General features: G+C 39.5%; 1 protein-coding gene and 1 long non-coding RNA gene across 14 annotated transcripts in view; one reads left to right on the top strand and one right to left on the bottom strand.

Moving 5' to 3' along the window:
* Window positions 1-18,647, top strand: part of IGSF5 (immunoglobulin superfamily member 5) — a 47,042-nt gene extending 28,395 nt beyond the window's left edge. For 4 of the 7 annotated variants that reach the window (XM_039520569.1, XM_039520570.1, XM_039520573.1 and 1 more), the window contains 3 exons: window positions 3,051-3,163; window positions 5,345-5,421; window positions 11,389-12,152. In XM_039520569.1, coding sequence (XP_039376503.1) covers window positions 3,051-3,163; window positions 5,345-5,421; window positions 11,389-11,892 — 694 coding nt within the window. In that variant the 3' untranslated portion in view covers window positions 11,893-12,152. Of the gene's footprint in view, window positions 1-3,050; window positions 3,164-5,344; window positions 5,422-11,388; window positions 12,153-18,522 lie in introns of those variants that run through there. The other 3 variants (XM_039520574.1, XM_039520572.1, XM_039520568.1) reach the window with 2 other exon arrangements.
* Window positions 1-21,759, bottom strand: part of LOC120395828 — a 52,500-nt gene that overhangs the window by 16,713 nt on the left and 14,028 nt on the right. For 3 of the 7 annotated variants that reach the window (XR_005592832.1, XR_005592834.1, XR_005592833.1), the window contains exon 3: window positions 18,527-18,675. This is a non-coding gene — a long non-coding RNA (uncharacterized LOC120395828). Of the gene's footprint in view, window positions 1-3,548; window positions 3,568-8,710; window positions 8,730-10,520; window positions 10,536-12,052; window positions 12,196-14,771; window positions 14,848-18,526; window positions 18,676-21,759 lie in introns of those variants that run through there. The other 4 variants (XR_005592829.1, XR_005592830.1, XR_005592831.1 and 1 more) reach the window with 4 other exon arrangements.

Genomic DNA, 21,759 nt, shown 5'->3' with positions numbered 1-21,759 from the left:
ATAATCTGACTAGAATTTCTGTGGTACTGAAGAAAGGTTGAAACTGAGACAGATTGATGCAAATTAAATGAGACAGATTGGCAGACAAATTAGATGATGTCCCCTGCTTTTTTAAGGATCATTAGTTATACTATATAAAAAGCTGCCAGTGAAACCTGTCAACACTTCCTACTTAGTATCAGACACATCTGAATACAAAGCAAACCAATGGTTTTTGCATTACTGCATTAGGTTGAAACACCTTAAAATGTAGGATCCTGTTAATCAATATTAAGATCCTATTTGTCAGAACTAATGTGAACAGAAAAACTTTTTCAGTGGGGCTACTTTGTGTTATTCTTTTTAATTGTTTAGGTGACCAGTGTGAATCCAACTATAGTTATTATATGCTTCTGGGATAGTTAATCCTACTTTGTTTTCTGTCTCCTAGCTATTTTTGATTAATGACAATACTTTGCCTCTCACTCCATGATACTTAACTTCTTTGGTAACATCTTGTGTGAAACCTGGTCAACAGCCGCTTGAAAATCTGTCAACACAGCTACAGCAACACTACATAAATACATTTTGTCATTTGGTTCTCCTTTATCCACTATTTTATTGACCCATTAAAAGAATTCTGAGAGATTAATGAAACAATGTTTTCCTGTGAAGAAACCATGCTGAGTAGTCCCTATCATATCATGATCTTCCAGGTGTTTTGTTATTCTGTTTGTAATTATTGTTTCAACCAATTTATCAGGTACAGATGTATACACTGGTTGGACTAAATCAACAAAGCATCTGAGGCCAAATGCAGGTCCAAGTCAATTTGTATTTTTGATTCAAATAAAACTACTGCAAAAGTATCTGTCATTATGGCTCCTGTTCTGAGTCCTGACCAGATTCACTATATAGATTAATCCTGCTAGGCCTGAACCTATTGGTATGTCTACACTGCAGTTTGACACTGGCCCGTGCCAGCTTACACGGGCACACAGGGTTTGGTAGACGGGGCTGTTTAATCATTGGGTAGATATTTGGGCTCAGGCTGCAGCTTGAACTCTGGGATCCTCCCACACTTCAGGGTCTTAGAGCCCAGGCACCAACCTGATCTTGAATGTCTACCCTGCAATTCAAAGCCCCTTAGCCTGAGCCCTACGAGCCCAAGACACCAGCCATGGATTTTTAATTGCAGTGTAGACATACCATATGATTCTCTGAGGGAATCTACACAACAGATGAAGTCAGTAGTTCAGGGAGTGTAGATGCTAAAACACAATGTTCGAATCTCTTGCCCTCATCCAGGTTGCCCACGCCCACTTGTCTCTATTCACGGAGGACCCACACAGTGTTTTTTCCACAGGTTTTGAAGGAGTGCAAGGCAGGGCATAACAGTTATGTCTGGTTGCCTCTTTCCTGTGTACACATATTATTAAAATAAAAAGGAGCTTGAATTGGGCCCATGGTAAATTAAGTTGGAGCTTCATGAAATGCTACATGCTTTTTAGTCCCTAGTCTAACACAAGAAGTCCTGTTGATTTCAGTGGGACTACTCATATGATTAAAGTTAATCACATGCTTAAGTACTTTGCTGGCTCAGGGCCTTAGGGTTTAGATTGAATTTCGGAACTCAGCAAAGCAAAGACTTTAAGTACATGTGCAACTTTACTCATGTGAATGGTCCCAATGAAGACAAAGGGGCTACTCATGTGTTTAAAATTACACACGAGCGTAAGTGTTTGCAGCATTGGTGTGTTTGTTTTCTAGTTATATCTATAAATGAGTGCTCTCTATCCTCAAATACTGCATTGGAACAACTCTGGTTTCATATAGGGTTTTAAAAAACTCATTGCAGTCTACTCATCTGATCCTAACATCTATTTATTTAGATCTATAGAAGCATTGACAATGCCCCTGTCTGACAGTCTAGGCACCTTGTACATTATGTTAAAAGTATAGAAATAAATGCAGCAATTTCCCCACATAATGGGAACAAAATAAAAAATCCCACTCCAGCTACAATTCCCAGCCCTTCTTCTGCATACCCCTGCCCTTAACTGGCTTGTCTCTCCCCAGAAGCCTGGGTAAAGAGATGGGCCTTGCAGCGTGCCCTGGAGGACCCCAGACTTGGGGCTGTTTGGAATAAATGACGAGTAAAATCCCTTGTAGCGCAACAGAGTGATAAATAGAGATGTATTATTTGCATACCACTGGCTACAAATGTAGGCGTCCACTCTGCCAATGTTTACATATGTGCTTGACGGAGGAGTAGCCCTATTGACTTCAGTGGGATGACACACCTGCTTGAGGTTAAGCATGTGTGTAAATGTTTGCAGGATCAGGGCCATAGGTCAGATTGTGACAGAACCTTACATGGTGTGTTTCGGAGGGTGCACATGTTGCCTTGCACAGCTTGCAAAAAGACCCCCTCCATTTAACTCCAGGTGTGCATCACATCCCACAGGGGAGCTTGGAGGAGGGGAGGTAGAGGCAGAGCCATAGCCTGGCCTCCCCACCAAACTGGTCCACTGAACCACAGGAAGCCGCTTGCACCCTCCTCTATGGTGTGGGAAGGCAGAGGGAGCAGACTGCATAGTCCCCCTGCACACAGGGGTACTCTCCCTATTGCTCCCAATGCAGGGCTGTGGTTAAATCACACAATCGAGGTCAGAATATGGGGTTGGGCTTTAGTTTTTACAGAAACTTTGAAATGGGTCACAGACTTGAAGTCTTAAGATGTTAATCATCTTAATTTCCCAAATGTTATTAAGCAGCTGATCAGAACTTTTTAAGCAAATCCTAGTTAGGATTTATACAAGACCGTGCATGCAGTAGGTAAATTCTTTCAAGGATTATACATTATTTTTCTTTACTTTTTTGGAAGTTGGATTCACCTGCAAGTCCTTTGACCCAGATCTTCAAAGGTATTTAGGTATCTAACTTCCATGAAAATCAATGAGTGTTAGGTCCTGAAATACCTTTGAGAATTTGTGCCTCTCTCTCTGTTGGATACTGCCTAAGAATGCTTATAGAATGTAGGTTTTAATGATTGGAATTTTTATTTCCAGAAAAGTTTCAACTAAGAAAACCAATGATGGTAGTGTGAAGACCAGGAGAAGCAGTGGTAATGAAAATTCTGGATACAGTCCAGAGGACCCAGTGCACACAAAACAAATGCCAAGTGAGTCAAACATGTCAGTGATAATGAAGCAAGCGTAATAGAGTTGGCTCACCGATTTCCAAGAAATATGCATTTTTTACTCTGTGCTACTTAAATGAAGTCTTAGCATACACAATAAATTATAGAAAACACAATGTGTGCCTGACCTTATTCAGGAAAGTTCAGATCTCTCAGAATGCTAGGGTGTTTGGAGGCTTCCAAACACAGTTGTAGTTGTAGGGGTGGACCTTTGCCCAAAAATCTAAGTGAATGTGTGAACTGAGCATTTGTGAAGTTGTAAAAACTTTGGTTATTAAAAAAAAATCTTCCATATGCCTTTTCATTTCCAAATTCCTGCGAGGGCCAAAGATGGAGGTACCAGGATCCCACAAGAAAGACTGTTCTTGCAGTGATTTACAGTTTGACTGAAAGCAGAAAATGCAAGAAACATCACAACAAAGCCTGTGGGCATGAGATTTCCAATCCAGTTTTGCAGAAATTCCAATAGTTTAGCTAACTCTTGGAACGTTGGATGCTTTTCTGAATACAACCGCATCTGTGATTGTTTTAAGGCTCGTCCATCACTATTATTTTGCTACCCATGTTACTTAATAATAATTGCAGTTGGTACTACCATCTGTTTTTAGTTAATTCAAGCAATAAATGTTGTATTGTTCATTCATGCAGGGTGACCCACAAAAGTACTACTCTAGGAATGATATCTCTGGGTAACAGTTCAATATTCTCATAGTTTTTCAGGCATGGGTAGGTATTTCTTTGGTTTATTATCTTATACAATAGCACAGAGATATTCTTAGAGGATGATATATTTTTGGATGATATACTTATGGAATGGTGAACCCCACTGACATGGTCAGCTTCCCACCACAGTACAGTGTGTTACCATGTAGTAGAACTCTTAATTAGAGCTGGGCAATTGGGTTTTTTGGGTGGGGGGAGAGGGAATAGTAAATTACCCCACAAATACATTTTTGGGAACACTAAAAATATTCAAGAATTCAGGACAAATTTTGTGATTAGTTCAGCCAAAAAAGGCTGATTTTTTTGAAATGTTGAAATATTTAGTTTTGACATTTTCAAAATGAACTGTTTTGACATTTGGTTCCAAAGACACATTTTCTTGAAAAAATGCCATTTCAAACTGACATTTGAACTGTTTAGTTCAACCCAAATCATTTTTTTTCAGTGAGAAATATCAAAATGCAATTTCAGTTCTAAAATAACTGACTTTTCCTCCTGCATTTTCAGTTTGGCCTCCGAACCAAAAAAACTAATTATTCACTCAGCTCTAGTCTTAACTGTATAGACTACATAATCCTGGGGGTGGGGGAAGTTAAAAAACCCAACAACTACATTTTAAAGTGATGTTTTTTGTAATGTTTGCATTCACCAATGGTGACCACATAGTTGTGGCTAGGGATTTGGTAGACCATTGACTGCTGTACCACTCCTGGAAGATATAGGTGGAGGTACAAAAATTGGAAAGAGTCCAATTCTTTGTACAGCTTATGTTTCCCCACAGAAATACAAGGAAAAACAATTGTCCTTTGCAATCCTTTTCTCCATGTTGCTGAATATATGTATGAAAATGTACTAGAGAGTTAAGATTTTAGCAATAAATGACTAATGTAATGCAAATTCCAGCTCCCAGACAGGAGGTCTGTTCTTGAACATATATAAACAAATAGTAAATGTAAATCTCAACCAAATCCTCAAATCCTTGCTTGCCGCTTGTATTTATAATCAGATTATTTTTCTGTATCAAATTAAAGGATGTAAAATGATTGCACACAGCAAATCCAACTATGCATACTTTTTCCTAAAAAACAATTAAATATAAAGAAGTGCATCTACTACGAAGATTGCAGGGTACACAGACGCAATATTTTGCTATTTCATAAAGAAGATACTTAGACAAGCTTAGATAAACGTCAGCAAGAAGATTCAACAGTCTCCTAGATCAAACCGGCCCGGCCCGCCAGGGGCTTTCCCTGGACAAGCAGCGGACTGGCTTTGAGAACCACTGTCCTAGATGAGTGCCCTTGAAAATTCATTAGGCAGAAGTAATTCTGCAAAACACCACAGTAACAAATCATATTTGATTTTTATACCAGAATGATTTATGGTTCATGCCATGTTGGACAGTGAATAACAATGATCTTACATATTCTTCTGTTACAGGAATCGCCCCTCTTCCCCCAGTGGCTTCCAACTTTCATCGCCCAGAAGAAGATTTAGAAGTCAGTTCCGCATCAGAGGTAATTGGCAAATAACCCACTGAGATCGTAACATTTTCATATAGCCAATATGTGCTATATTTAGATCATGGATTTCTACAGGACTCTGAAATTTAAAAGCCAAGTAGGGCTCTATTCTGGCCTTCAACATTATTCCTTTTAGCTTCTATGAAGCGCCTGCTTTTCAGGACATACACTGGATGCTCATGCTAGTTTCTTAGATTTGCATCTAAAATTAAAAATCTAAAATTTGGTTAAAAAGATTTTTGTTTTTTATTACAATGACGTTATACCTTCTTATCAGCCTGAGATATAACTACGCAAGATCGAGGCTCCTTATCATATGCTCTTTTCTAGTCCCAACCACCCAGTCCCATTAGATTATGGAGTTTTTTGCCCTGCTTTCAAAGTGCAACATTTCCCTACTTTTGTGTGCAATAGTTGGCTAGTGTCCTCCAGCTCATAAGATGCTGCAATTCAGTAGCACTGTATGTACATAGGGCCTGATCCAAACCACCCTGAACTCATTGGGTGAGTTTCCATTCATTTCAGCAGCGTTTGGATCAGGCCCATACTTCGTAAAATGTTTTGAGATGACATGGTGATATAAAGTACACTGCGGGGCATGCCCTTGGAACATGCTTTAATGCGATGGCTATTTTACCGGAACTTCTCTCAGGAAACTTTCCTGTTTAATTTCAGTGGAAGTAGGGAGAAGGGGATGGACCATTATCAAAGTGCCATTGGTTAGAAAAGAAATGTGAGCATACTCTGTGGCATAAAAGATGGTAGTGTATCATTCACAAGACTATCTTCTCACACATTTAGCTGAGCTGGCTTCTCTGCCCTCAGTAATTCATGATCAGGATAATATGGAAGTTCATTTCCTCTATGATTTTTGTTCTTCTCAGCATATAAGTCTCTTGGTCTATTTGATTTGGAGCTGAGAACAATAGCTGTTACAAGAAAGCACCAGGATGACACTGAGTGACAGACTCAGGTGAATGTAGGAACAACAAAGTGACATGAAGAATGGTGTAGCTCAATTCCATAATGATCTCCCCTGTATAGTACAGAATAAAGATATAGGTTATCACAAAGTAGCAGTTTGGCAAACTGCAGTCCCTTGACCACTATAGGGACTTAAAAAGCTAACTTCTATACACAGGTGTCTCCCCGGCCTCTCTTGTGTTACTCTCTCCTGAGAAGGCTTTGACTACTTGACCAACCACCCTGCTCCATCTAAAGTTCTTTTGTAGACAGATCCTAGCAAGCTGGTCTGCGAAACTCACGATGTAGTGTTCTTGTCAGAGTGCTAACTCGATAATTTCACAAATGTCCCTAGCGTTTCCTTGTTCACTTTGGAATATTGATATTGCAGGATTTAGTAAGTACTTAGCCATACAACAAAATCTTTCTGGTTTATGTATTTATTTTTCTAAAATAACTCAGAAAAGAGCTTTTATGCCTGCATCTTCCTCCTCTCCAAGGGTGAAATCCTGGCCCTACTGAAGTGAAAGGGAGTTTTGTCCATTTTGTCAGCCCTTTGCTATTCTAGATTTTCAGGTTTGTCTGATTTGGCATCTGAAACTACTGTTGCTGCTAGAAGTTACAAGTACACCAGTACATAGGAGCACATACCTGCTCACAAGGATAGGCCATTACACTGTGAGTTCTTTGTGGACTATTTTAGGACATTTTGTTATTGCATGAAGCTCTGCACAATGAGAAGAATAGGTGTATTTACGTGTTTAAGTGCCCAGTACTAGGTGCCTAATATGTATTTAAAATAGGCACAAATGATGTTACATGCTCAGAATGAGGTGAGGCCTTGCATTGCTGACTACAGTCTAAGGGTGAGATTGTGACTTTAGACACACACAGCATCACTTCCTTTGCTATCTTGTATGGTTACCTGATACTGGTTCCACTGCACATGCTCTAAAATGCTGCACATATGCAAGTGTTTTTTCTGTGGTGTTACAAAACAACTGAAATGAAATACGACCAAATAATGGTTTCCATGTAGATTCATGCGGATTATTATTTACTGTTACTTTTAATTGAAGTTGAATGAATAGTTGTAGTACAATACTCATTTTCAAATAAAACTTGTTTAAGAAAAATTAGCTTTCAGTACAGCTAGCTAGTCTATTATTTAAACTCTCCCACTTTTGTATTAATTGAAGCTATTCCATTTGCAGCAGATACCGACTCACACATTGCTTGCTTGGCCTTTGCCTTGTACTGTAAATTGGGATCGGTGGTGCAGATATATAGAGCATGTGTGATTTGCACAGCTTTTATAAGCCAGCTAGCCAGGCCTGATGTTCTTGGTTGAAATCAGAATTTTCCTTCTCCTAGCTGGATTGCTGAGCCCCACCTGCCCAGGCTCACACATTAAAAAAACAAAACCTCTGGGCTTTCTCAGGAAGACTATGTTGATAATCAGCATAAATATCTAAGCAGTACTGAACTGTTTGAGAAGGGGCATTACTAGTTACAGCTCTAAGCCTTGCAATACCATCAAACGTGGAGGCCTCATAGTGTTTTGCTTCCACCATTCTTAAAGGGCCAAGGGGCTGGTTGTCTGAGGATGTGTCAACACTGCAAAAAAAGACCTGTGATAGCGAGTCTCAGAGCCCAGGTCATCTGACTCAGGCTCGCAGGGCATGTGCGATGAGGCTAAAAAATAGTAGTGTAGACCTTTGGACTCAGGCTGGAACCTGGGCTCTGAGACCCACCCCCCCACAACAGTTTTCAGAGCCTGTGCTCCAGCCTGAGCATCTACACTGCCACTTTTAGTCCCAGAGCGTGAGCCCCATGAGACCAAGACACTTGACCTGGGCGCTGAGACTCACAGTTGCGGCTCTGTTTGTTGCTGTGTTGACATAACCTAAGATGAAACAATTCTCTATGCATTGTAGTAGTGGAAGCTGGGGATTGTGACTCCTTCATAATCACAGTAACAACACAGATTTGCATTTTCCCTGCATGATTTTTTGCTGGGCCACCTGAGAACATTTTCTTTATTTTCAGATTTCATGTCACCATTACAGATACTAACATTCTCACGAATTTTACAAGTCCTTTGACTCACAATGTTTGGCATCTAAAATGAAAGATACAACTTAAAGCATGTATGTGCCACACAAGTGAATGTAGAACCTTGTGCCCATTCAATATGGCTGACGCATGAAGAAGCAGAGTTCAGTATTTATTCTCTTGTTTGTTCCCTTCTCTACTACCTCCTCGCTTAAGCGTAGCTTCAAGCTCTAACAGCTGGTAACACACTCAGGAAATGCTGGTCTGCTCCACATTAATTTATCCTGTAAATTTGTAAAAGAGCTTTAGTATGCCAACTAACATCTCATCAATATTCTCTCAGGAACGAGTCAGTGATGTGGCATTCAGTTCCTATATACTCTGGTTTCTCTTCAGATTGTAAAAATCTTTCATCTTTACTAAAGATTTCTGTGGACTGGAACATGTACCAGTCTCTGTACCAGTCCCATATGGTTTAGTGGTCAGGATTCCTGGTTTTCACCCAGGTTCAATTCCTGCTGTGAGAACAATGCTTTGGGGGGAGGAATAGCTCAGTGGTTTGCACATTGGCCTGCTTAACACAGGGCTGTGAGCTCACTCCTTGAGGGATCCATTTAGGGATCGGGGCAAAAATCTGTCTGGAGATTGGTCCTTTTTTGAGCAGGGGATTGGACTAGATGACCTCCTGAGGTCCCTTCCAACCCTAATATTCTATGAACATTTATGAGTTTATACAACACACTGAAATCTTGTTTATTTTGAATGAGATGTTTCAACATATAGAAAGCTGAGAACTATCTTCTGATGATATCTTGTATTAATTCACTGAAGAGTGAGCCTATATCTTTCTCTATATTATGCAATTTAGAAACTTCTCAGGATAACTACTTAAAATAATCAAAAATCTTTCTGGGTAGCCATTCTATTTCAGATGGACTGCTAGCTAACAAAAATATCACTAATGCAAAGGTGTGAGATATGTTCAAAGCAATTGAAGATGCAACATCAAAATCATCACTAGCTCTTTTAATTGTTGCAACATTATCATGAACAGTTTGACAGCTGTCTTTCATTATCTCCCATTTTCTCACCATTGTCTGATAAGCTTTGGAATTTTTGGAACCCTGGATGGTCTCGCAATATAAAGATGAAGCATTTCTCTTAAACTAGCTGTCAGTCCAGTGTGCTGGCAGACCATGGAAGGGCTGTGTTGTCTATCTCTGATTTCTCACATCAGAGAGGAAGACAGGGCAAAATTAAGGTGGTTTACATCTACATCAGTAACTGCAGGCACGTTCTTTTACAGAGGTCAAGAATTACTCTGAGGGTGAAAACTTTTTGTAATGGTATTTTACAATATGGCGAGAGAATGTTTAGCAATCTAACCAATGTCTTGGTCCTCCACAGTAGAATATGGTTTCACATGATGTATAAGTTTCCCAACAGGACACTTTGTGTATCTTTACAAACTCCAGAAATTCCACTTTCCACTGTCTCTTCTGAGCCCGGTGGCCATGGCTAGATTCCCAATCTGAACACAACAGATTTCCCTGTTAGCCCTTTGGCTTCTCAGTATACCTCTGCATGTCTAACTTACACGTGGTTGATTACAATAGTTCTAATATTCTATGAGGAAGCCTTTCCAGAAGAGATGGTGGTTTTGCAATTTGTGGACTCAATCTATGATGTTATTCTCAAACATGGTGAAAGATTCCCCCCAAAAACTGCTTTCTTATAGACTTCCCTTACAGATTCAGAAACAAGGCTTCCTGCCAAAAGATTGGCCACATTTGAACACCGACTGATCAATTACTGCAGGTACCAATATGTCACACATGTTAAACACTGGGCTGCTCATTCAAGATATTAAATGTCTTGTCAACCAGGAAAAAAATCAGATGGCCAGACATATAACTGCATTTGTTCTTGGTTGGTGATTACTGGTCAAACAAAAAGCATGTTCAGTAGCCCTCTACACTCCTGCCACTGCAATCCCTGGCACAGGCATCTATGGTTCTTGCTTGTCTCTCTCTGTCCAGGTTCAGCAGACACTACCGGTGGCTCTTCTTCTTCCTTACCCTATCGCTCTTCTGGGTATTTTAATAGAAATGAAAAAAGGGGAGGGAGAGGAATTATGTGAAGAATTATTCCCACATTCCAGGAGGATATGGGAGTGAAGACCCCAGCACCCGGCTCACAGTCCCTGGATGATAAGGAAGGATGAGTAAACATCTGGGCTTTCGGCAATCCTTCCATGGAGGATAGGTGAGGGGAGTGAAGAACCTAGCTTCCAGCTCTTCCTCCCTGGAGGAGAATGAAGAGGAAATGAACACACTTGCTCCCCCTCATTGAAGGAAAGAGAATGGAAAGTGAAGACCCAAGTACTTGTCTCTCCATCCCTGGATGATGGAGGAAGGGATTGAGATCTCTGTGCTTGGCTTCCTTGACACCCCGAGGAATCAGCAGAAAGAAGAATAGAAGCAGCAGTGGCAGCAGGAGATGGGCAGGGTTTGATGACAGGGCTTCATTTTCAAATGGTATTCATGCCTGGAGAGATTGACTCTAATGCAAACACAGTCACTGAGAATGAATAGAATCTGAATCCAAATATTAGCATTTTTCCTAGTCAAAACTGTATGTGTGTGCTAATAGTATTGTGAGTACTATTATGTTCATAATGTACTCACTGCAGTGCAAATAAAGTAGTGTGCAGCCATCAGAAATAGCATACCCATAGTACTGACATCTTAGGAGGACTGAGAGGAGGTCTTGCACATTCAGGCACTATAGGGCCACAAATAGGATTGCTCTGACCTTTATGTTTGTCTTCAACTCCTTGCGGATTCACATGTACTGATCTAGCCACAAACATGTTGGGTATCTAGCATCATGTGATTATTCAACGTGCATTCTGGTCATAACCTGCTTCCTTTTCTCATACAAATCTCAACACATGTAAGGTGGCAGTCAACTCAGGTCCCCAGATCATCACGTTCTCTTCCATACCACACTTCCATTTCACCTGTGCATCACCTTAATCATCATAGGCAGCAACCTAAGACACAAAACTACAAGAGGCAGCAAATGAGGACCCCTCACTTAAGGATCATTTATCCCAGGACCCTGCAATCCAGAAGCCAGCATCCACATAGCAGGACCCTGTACCGCTACAAACACCAACACAGACATCAGCACCCACACACTAGGGCCCGGCATCCCAGAACTCAGCAACGAAAGGGTCAGCACCTACAAACAAATAAACAACCACTCAGAAGTCAGCACCCACAACCCAGGATCCACCAGCCCCAGGGGCAGCAAATCAAGAACCAGCACCCTTCTGCCAGGACCAAACAATTTGGGGATCAGCAACCCCAGTCAAGGAACCAGACATCCACAGGCCAGAACCCCCAACTAGTGACTCAGAAACCAAAGGATCCTCATCTGTAATCCAGGAATCATCAATCCAGAGGCCAGCACCAGCAACTCAAGACTGAACAAACCTGAAGCCCTCACCTGAACCTTAGATCCATCAATCTAGGAGCTGCCCCTGTGATCTTCCATACCACCAAGTGCAGCGGCATTACTTTTGTTTTTACAGACCTTCTACCTTTTGTTTTGCTCCTTCTTTCAGATTTGGAAATTGTTGGTTTTGTCTCCCCTTTCCTCCATTATAATCAGGAAGGTTTTGGTTGGGTTCTTCTTCTTTTTCATTTCTTCCGTTATTGAGTTCCAGGTTTGTGTCTTAGTTCCCTTCTTTAAAATAAATTCCTTGTGTTTAGCATATTGTAACATTCTCTACTGATTGATTTAAACATTTCTTCTGTACAGTACATTCCCCAGCCTGCATGAAAATTAGATGCAAAGTGTTAGGCATCTAGGGCCTAATCTAGCACACAATGCAGCCAGTAGAAAAATGCCTATTGACTTCAATGGGCTTTGGATCAGGCTTCTGATTAGGATCTTAAGCCATGTTGACATCAAATTTGGCATTTACTTTTAAATGCTTAACAAGATGCTATTTTAAATTACTAGATGGGATTTGGCACCAAAGATTTTGTTTACATAGAAATCCTTGCTCCCTACCCCTTGGAGTAAAGCACTCAGGAACATACAGTGTCTCTTTATATAAACTGGCAGCATAGAACAACGCAGACAACAGCTGTCATAAATTAATCTCATCAGGATAGAAACTAATGTAAAACGTGCATAGACTACGAACACTGGTTCTTTTGCACAGCAACTGCACTGATCAATTCATACCATAAGCAAAAGATTTGGCAAATCATCATAGGGAAAACTAATGCTGTAGCATTTATCAGTTTAAAAACGATATGATATAAATATTGAGCTGAGGAGAAAATTGCCAGCAAGCAGAAGATCAGGCCAAGGTATCTGTCCAGAGGTACTGGAAAGTCTCCACTGTGAATATATTAGCAAAGGAAAGGCCACAGGAAGATGAGAGTTGCAGAATTCTGTTTAATTGCATATTTTGTTACTGTCAGTGATGATAATGAAGTGTGCTTCTTGTTCCCAGTCACAGGAGTAAGCTATGGACCAAATTTATGCTTTGGGAGTAAGATACTCTCAATGAATTTAGCTTTGGTCCTTAGGGTTGTTTCACTTTCTTTGAAGCACTGATTTCAGTCCTACATGGCATGATGCAAAGTCCACGCAACTGAAGTGCTTACATTGACATCAGTGTACGTTGGGTCAGGACCACAGGTTTTTTTTGCCCCGGTAAGGGCCAATTGTAAAGGTGCTGAGCACCCTCGATAAGGTACTGAGCTCCTTCAGTTCCCCTTGATTTCAAGAGACATTGAAAGCACTCAGAACCTTGCAGGACTGGGTGCTCTAGTAAGCAAGCCCCATAACTGGCCCACTTAATATACCATAAATGTCTCTGATAGACAAGATGATCATTTTGTAAAATCATCTGTATATGTAGAGTGGACCAAATCCATCCTCAGTGTAAGTCAATTACCTTCAGTAGAGCTACAGCAGGCTTGGATTTGGCATAATATCTGCAGTCCTTATTTTTTAATCTAACTTGAGTCAGAGTTCCAGTAATAGGGAGAGATCTGGTTTTCATTCTAACTACTACAAATGACAGCATATAAATTAGAAATATTAGTTAGTTGCGGTTATGGTTTTATGATGGAATGAGGCTGGGGTAGTGGCCACACTTATTGCATTACATATAAACCACATGTGATCACTGTGGATTGTTTGAGAAGAAAAACTGCACTATCAAAACTAAATTAAAAGGCCAATAAAACAGAAATACAAGCCATGACAGAAAGTAACTTCACATTTAAGGGTGAAATGTACCATTGAGTATGTCCTGTTATGATGTTCATTGGCCGGTGAATCTTTATCAATAGGACAAGAAATGGACATGACACATTTGAAGAAAAGGCAGTTCCAGTTAATAGACACAATGATGATTATTTTTCCCAGATGCCCAGGCCGGGGAGCAAGATTATGATCTTGTTTTGAGCATGTGTGGGGAGTGACTTCGGGTGAGCAGGAGAATATGGCTGATGGTGTTACACAACTGAGGGATGGAGGCAGTCTGTTCTGTGACATGATTTTTATCACAGTGGATGTTGTGATATGGTGCATTTGAATAGCTTTTTTGCTGATTTATCCATTGAAATAAATAACTAAAATAAAATTTGGAATTAAAAGAAACAAATGTGGGTAAGTAACCTTGAAACCTAAAACAAACAGGAGATGTCCCCTGATCTACCAGCTGGCTGACACTCAGTCCCACATCTGGAATGCACCTGATTGGAAGAGCTTCCAAAGAGGTCCCCCAGTCAGCCTCGTTAAAGACACACCATGCATTCAAGCACACAGACTCCTCTCACGGTAAACCAAGCCATAACAAAGGCCTGAACCTGCAGGTTAAACCGCCACTGATTGCAGGCAGAGTTTTGCTTGAGTAGGGACCGGGCCTCTAAGCTGTGTGCTGCCCAGTAGCTCTAGCTGTGAGTACAGTAGAGTGCGTCAAGCAAACAGACATGCTTGGAAACACGCCTACTATATTAATTTCAGCAATTTGTTCTAATGCCATTGGAGGTGGAGCTTTGGCTGGGTAACATAGGCAGGGCCTACAGCTCATCTCACATTTGCATAGCATCTGGGTCTGAGGAGCTGCCATCTGTCAAATCAATTTGAAGTTCAAACCTCTGTTTCATAATAGCAGATGTGTGCACATCATTCATCTACTTGATGTCATACAGGAATTAAAATGACTACACTGTGCTTGTACTAGCTGAAATCTTTCTTTCACTGATTAAAGAAACACAGTTAAAGAATTCAACCCTGAAGTGAGCTGTGCACCAGTTTTATCCTTAGCTTCATCCATGGACTACTATTTTCTTTTGTGTGGCTGAAGAGCTGTAACAGACAGAAAGATTGATTTGGTATCCAGTTCCTCCCAACCAAGCCAATGTGATAAGAAAGGCTTTATGTTTTCAATAACCTTGAGGGCAGTTGATAAATCAGCATGTGTGGTTTTAAGCTTTTTACTGACAATCGTCAATGGATAAAGAATTTCATGCTATGACTACAGAGAGATTTAAAGCTATGAAGAAGGAATGCTACCATTTTGCTTCATATTTGGCAGAGGGGATCATTGTGACCATCTAAGAACATTGATAATACAGCATCAGATACTTCAATAAACGAATCAAGCCTCACGGTTGCTACTTCTTCTCCCCCCGAGCACGTTAGACATAATTGACAATGAAACCATTAATCTTCATGAGGTCTGAGAGGGAACCTGTGAAGACTGGAAACATGTATGTGCTGAATTATCCCAAAGAAGAAAAAGCTTTGAATCAAACCAAGCTGAGGGCATGGCATCCATAACACAATGATTGAAATCAAGAAGTTACTATTGTGCACCTAAGTATCTGAATTTCATGTATGAAACCGTATAATGCATCTGATCTTTTTAAATCTTCATTAGGGAATGCTAAATTGCTAGGGGCTAGATAGTACAGCCACAGACTGAGTAGAGCTGCGTGGCTGCAGGGGGATCTCACAGACACTGGGCCTAATTCACTGCACTGTGTGTAGGCATTTACACCAGTGCAGTGTGGGTGTAAAACTCAGCCAGAGCAGGGTGATAGCCTTTTACATGCACTTTTCATTCACTTGGAACTGGTGTAAATGTATACACAAGATGCAGGGCAATAGTGAAGCAGGCCCATTGTGCTTTTAGGGGCATAATCCCTTTCTATAGTGCCTGCAGTGGGAGTGCACATACTTCCCCAGCCTTTTCTGGGTGGAGTGGGAGGAACTGCAATTGTCCATACCTTTGGATGGGATTTCCAAGGCCTTCCCTATCTACGAGCCCTAGTACCAGGGCAATCTGGCCATAACATTATTCAAGACTGCCTCTGTCAGTTCACCCTTAATAAAACAGCCACCACCACCAGCAAAAACTGACTCTACTATGGCATTGTCTAATGATGTGGAAAAATTACCACACATTGTGTTTGGATCAGAACAGCCTGAGGCTCTTTTATTACAAGCATGCAGGGAGACACAGCCAGCCTAGCTGGTCTGTTTAACAAAGGAACACAGAAGCTTATATAGCTTAAAACCATATTTAGTCAAACACACTTTTCAGTCATAATATCCTTTTAAACAGAAAAACAGCTCCTTATTAGGAATACAAAAGCAACAAGCTTTCCTGTTTATTATCAGGTTGTACTTTTGCGGTCAAGGCTTCTAGCGATTACAGTTACGTTTCGCAAGACTGGCATTTTTCATTCTCTCTCTCCTGCCCCTTGTACACAGTTATTTTAATCAAAGTTATCTTGGTCAAAGTTTGTGCCTACTCAATTTTCCCTTACACTAATAATGTTCCCAAACCCTATATCTTACAATAATACTACGGTAATGTTTGGTGCAATTGACTTTTTTAATAAAGTCAAACACAGTGAAATATTTTGGTGCAACAAAACTACGGAAATGTAATGGATCTACACTTTGCTAAACATCAGATTTTAAAAAATTCTATATGTTGGGAAAGTTCAGAGCCAGTTTTGAACTATGCAATTCTGTTCTGTCTCTATTTGAGACTTCATGGTTATTACGTGCAACAAACAAACAAAGTGAACCTCCCCACTATAAGTTTACTCTTTTCAATATGATTTATATTAGATGGGCAGTCCAGAATATCTGAGAAGCAGGTGGCTGCGTTCTGCAAACATAACATTTGCCTTCCGATTTTTTCAGCTATATCTGCACCATTTCTTTTATAAATCTGTAAATGTTTCTGCAGGTAGCGATCCTGCACTTTTATTTACATGACTTGTCTCAGATGGTCTGACATAATGACCATACCTATAACTGAAGTATCAAGAAATGCCCAATATTGTTTGGCCATAACCTGAACAATTGCTATCAGCTATTCTTCTCATAGGTACCACAGACCAAAGGAAAGATCCTCTGTGCTCTGGAAATTACAAGCGAGCAATGACTCTGCTGAGGGAGATAGGCAAAGTCTTTAGACTGTTGCTAAATTGCAAGAGGCTAAGATCAGCAGGGACCAGCAGAAAGGTCCCTGAAAGGGTCTCTTGAGCAGAGATGGGCCACCTAGTCACTTCTGAAAGCACTACTCACTCTCCATTGAAATAAATAGTTAATAAACGTGGGTAAATTTGGCAACTAATGTATGTTTCAGTGATGCAGAAGGAAAAAGAAACAGACTCATGTTTGAAACAGAAGACAGCTGTCTTATGACATGTTCCTGGAATAATTATATTTATCCTGTGGTTTTCTTTGAGGTGCTGGGAGCCATTAAATCCAAAGCTATATAATGGAGCAATATTGTCCACATTTGTTATCTAACATTTCCTTCTATGACCTATTAAATAATTCATATGTACCAGATGCATTATTTAAGATGTTAAATACAGGCAAATACCAAAAGAACATAGATTTCATGCACTTACACTTTAGTCTCAAGCAAACCACAGGAAGACTATTCAGTAGCTGAGATCCAGTTTCCTCATCTTGGGTATGATCCAAAGCCCCTCTGAAGTGAATGGAGAGACTCCCATTGACTTCAGTGGACTTATGGTCAGACCTATTATGAGTCAATCATTGCTAGTCAACTGGGGACTATACTGGCACACAGATTGTCCAGGGTTTGGGGAGCCCAAAGCCAACTTTTTTTTGTTCCACCTGTCCTGATTTGCACTGTATGCTCCTAAGCCATAGTCGAGGACCTGGGTCATTGGCTATAATTCCCTGATATTTTACAATTGTGAAACTACATTTGTGAAGTTGCACAATTATCATTTTGCAGTAATTTCTTGTCTTTGGAGCTCCTTAATATGTAACTATTTTCTTAAACCTCTGTATTTTTTTGAGGTTTAACAATCTGAAGTACATATGTCTTGGTTGCAGTAGCTGAGGATTTTGAGTCTTATTCTACCTTGTCTTTTCTCTTTCATCTGATATTTGCACAGACTCATACGTAATTAAGGATGGAAGTCTGTTATACTAACCACAAATCTTCTAGGGGAGGATTTCCAAAAGCGCTCAGCATAGACCTAACTCTGGCCCCACTGTGATCAATTGTAAAATTCCCATTGCCTACGATGGGAGCAGAGGTAGGCCAATGCCTTTTGAAAATCCCACCCTAAATCAACACTGCAAAGTCAGGCGACCTACCTCTAAAATATTGCTTCCCTTTGGTTGGCGTGTTTAATATTTTTAATTTTAGTATTAAGAGAACAATGCCAGAAGTCCTACTTTTATTTCAGCTTCTTGAATAGCTTCAGTAAAAAAGATAAGAGAAGAGGTATTTCAACCATTTTTTGCTGAAAGGGGTACAGATTACAAGGGTGTACTAGCAGCTCTCAGACTGCAAATGATTAATTAACAAATGCCAGAATTGTCAGTCCTACAATCAGTGTGTCACATGTGAAACTTACATAAGTGTATTCTTTCTTCCCGATGCTGTTTTACTTTATACTTGGGTTTGGAGTGGGACATTGCATGGATTTCATTCTGATATAATCTAATACATAATTGTTTGTTAATTATCCACAGGTACCTTATAAGGTGCAGCAGAACAGAGTATCACCTCGAAGACCTACTGATTATCCAGTCAACCCAAGGAAAATCAGAAACGTGACACTTGTATAGGAGTTACTGCCCTTTGAGGTTCCTGTATCGCTGAAATTTACACCTTTGGATGACTTCCTGCAACACATAAAGATCACCATAATTTCACTTATATTTGAAAACAGGACCATAGATGTATCTATTTTTCATATAATGAACAATTCCCACCAAGAAGAACTAACAATCTTGACTTTAACATACACATTTTCAACAAAATTCTGTACACAAATGATGGACCTGATCCTGTAATAGGATTCAGGCAGGTGCACCTTGCAGAGCTCCACTGACTCCCAGGGGACTTCCCAATGGCAAGGGGCCATGCAGTGGAGTCCCATGGAAGTCAGTAAGGCTCCACGTGGGCACAAAGGTTTGCTCACCCAGATCCAACTAAAAGATCAGAGATTATATAAACTGGAGATTTATTAGTCCGGAACAGCAAAATCTATTGCTGAGTAGTATAATATTGCTTTTATATTACTTAATTTATACTTTCTGATCATCCCAAGCTCCATCATCAACAAACATTTCCATTTCTTATTTCCTAATATGAGCCAAGATTTCCAATAGGGCTGGTTGAGGATTTTCAATTAAAAAATTTTTTTTGCAAAAAGTGTCCATTTTCTAAAGAAAACTTCAACTGTTTGTCAAAAAAGTAAACACATAAAAGCAAAAAATTTATCAGTTTTTGACTGAAAAACAGAATATGTCAGCTGAAAAATGTTGATTCAGAATTCATGTAGCAATGCCTCATGAGAGCTGAAGTTTGGATGTGTCATTTCCCTGTTCTTCTCTATAAGATGAGTTCTCTAGTCAGACATCTCTCTTGGCTTACTCTGGCCAGATTGTCTCATGATGCATCACAGTGGCTCATCAAGATGGGAGACTGTGGTGCATCATGGGAGATGTAGTCTGACCAGGGAGCTTGGCCTATAGAGGAAAATGGGGGCATGATGCACCTGAACTACAACTCATATGAGGCACTAAAGTGGCATTACCAAGGACAAAGTTTTCGTTTTCAGCCAAAAATTATGGGATGAAACTTTTTCAATATTCAGCTGAAAAATTTCAGTTTATGATTTTTCACCAAAAAGTTACAATTTTCCATGGAAAAAATCCATTTTCTAACCTGCTCTAGCTGGCATATACTCATAACTTTCTAAGTTATCCTGTAATTTATATATTGATATTTCATAAGGATCAGTACTTTTGAATGTTGGAAAGAAGTGATTATCTCTACAATGATATTCTATGCAACAAAGAGAATAAATCCAGATCCTGAATTGTGGGAAAATTTTGTTCTGCACTCTGAGCATTTTCAATTTAATTAAATTGTGACTATTGAATCCAGATTCTGCATTATTAGTACCATTTTACAGTTAGTCAGATCAAATGCTGAGGCCAATTCATATTTTGACACATCCAGTTGTCTACAAAGATATTTCAAATTCTGGAATACTCCCCCACCTTTTTTCTGTCTTAACTATTTAGGATGAGATTTTTCAAATGAACTCTCATTGACCTCAATGGGACCCAAAACATTGACATTATACAGAGATAACATAAATAATTTATGTCTAAGAGTCTATGTCTCCTTCCTTTGTATTAACAATGAATTGAGAAAAATCAATATTGTATTGGTATTAGTATTAGTATATCTGATATCCCTTAATATTGGCGTAGGCTAAAGCAAATCTGTAACAAATCTAAAGATAAAATCCATTTGCAACAAAATGTAGGGCCCAAATCTATGAGAGTTCTGCTAGGTGGAATTCCCATTTAATTCCATGATCAGGCCTAAAGTTACACCAATATTCAAACTAAACTGTATCACAGAATAGAAAAATATAGCTTTGGTAAGGCTTACAGTACAAGTGAATTAATAACAAGCTCTCCTGCATCATTGTATTGTGGTACAAATATGAAAATTGTACTGAGAAGAAATTTTATTTAACATTTAGAGCTGGTTGAAAAATTTCTAACAGAACAGAAAATGCTGATTTGATGAAAAATTATCAGACATTTTGTTTTGATAAGGTAGAAGAAACTCATTTCAACTGTATTGTTTAGACTTTTATATTACCTTAATATAATATATATATAAAAAACACTCAAAAGACACTTTGATATGGTCACTTTGATATTTCTGAAACAAAAATGTTCAGAATTTTCAGTTCATGGGAAATTTTGATTTTTTGTTCCAGTGATAGGAAATTTTGAAATGTCAGAAGTTCCCATGGAACAGAAATTATGACATTAGATCAGATCAGGTTCTCCACTAGAAAATGTTGATATGACAAAACTGAAATGTTTCATGCGAAAATAGCAGCATAGTAGACAGTTTCAATGGGCAATTATCAAAATGTTTCATTTCAATAAGGTCAAAATGTTTAATCTTTATCATTTTGAATATTATATTATTATGTAAATTAAAAGCTGAAAAGAAACATTTTGAGGTTGAAATAAAATATTTTTGGAATGTTTTCATTTTGTTCAAAATTCCAAGATTTTGACTTTTCACTCCAGTCTGGGACAAAACCAAATTTCCAGATTTCATGCAGGATGGAAATTACATTTTTTGGTCAACTCTAGGTCAAGTCTGTCTTGGTCCCAATACATAAGAAAGAAGGCATCCTTGAATGCAGAAACTATTGAGGTATAAAGTAACGGTCTCATGTGATGAAGATACTGGACTACATCTTGGATTCTAGGATTAGGAGAATGGCGGAACCCCCTTCTTGAACAAGAACAGTTCAGCTTTAGGAAAGGACAAGGAACCACTGATGCCACATTTGTAATTGGGAAAGTGATAGAGAAATGGTTAGAGTACCAATAGGATAAAAGTTTGTGAGCATTTATAGACCTAGAAAAGGCATATGATAAAGCTGACAGAAGGAGGCTCACACCAGTGCTGAGGAAATATGGAATGTGTGAGTATTTAATAACTATGGTGAATGCCCTGTATAGATCACCTAAAACAGCGATCCCAACATGTTTTGGAATAACAAGCCCCTTTGAAGTAAAAGTCGGACTGCATCAGGGGTTGGCCCTCAGTCCACTACTGTTTATCATATTGATAGACCAAGTCAGAAGGAAGATCCCAATGGAAACAAAGTGAGAAGCTGCTATATGCAGATGACATAGCAGTAAGGGTATCCTCAAAAG

Source organism: Mauremys reevesii, linkage group 1 (genome assembly GCF_016161935.1).
Source record: "Mauremys reevesii isolate NIE-2019 linkage group 1, ASM1616193v1, whole genome shotgun sequence".
NCBI classification, from domain to species: domain Eukaryota; kingdom Metazoa; phylum Chordata; order Testudines; family Geoemydidae; genus Mauremys; species Mauremys reevesii.
The sequence above is the reverse complement of the archived record's forward strand: the minus strand, read 5'-3'. Positions and strand labels throughout refer to the sequence as shown.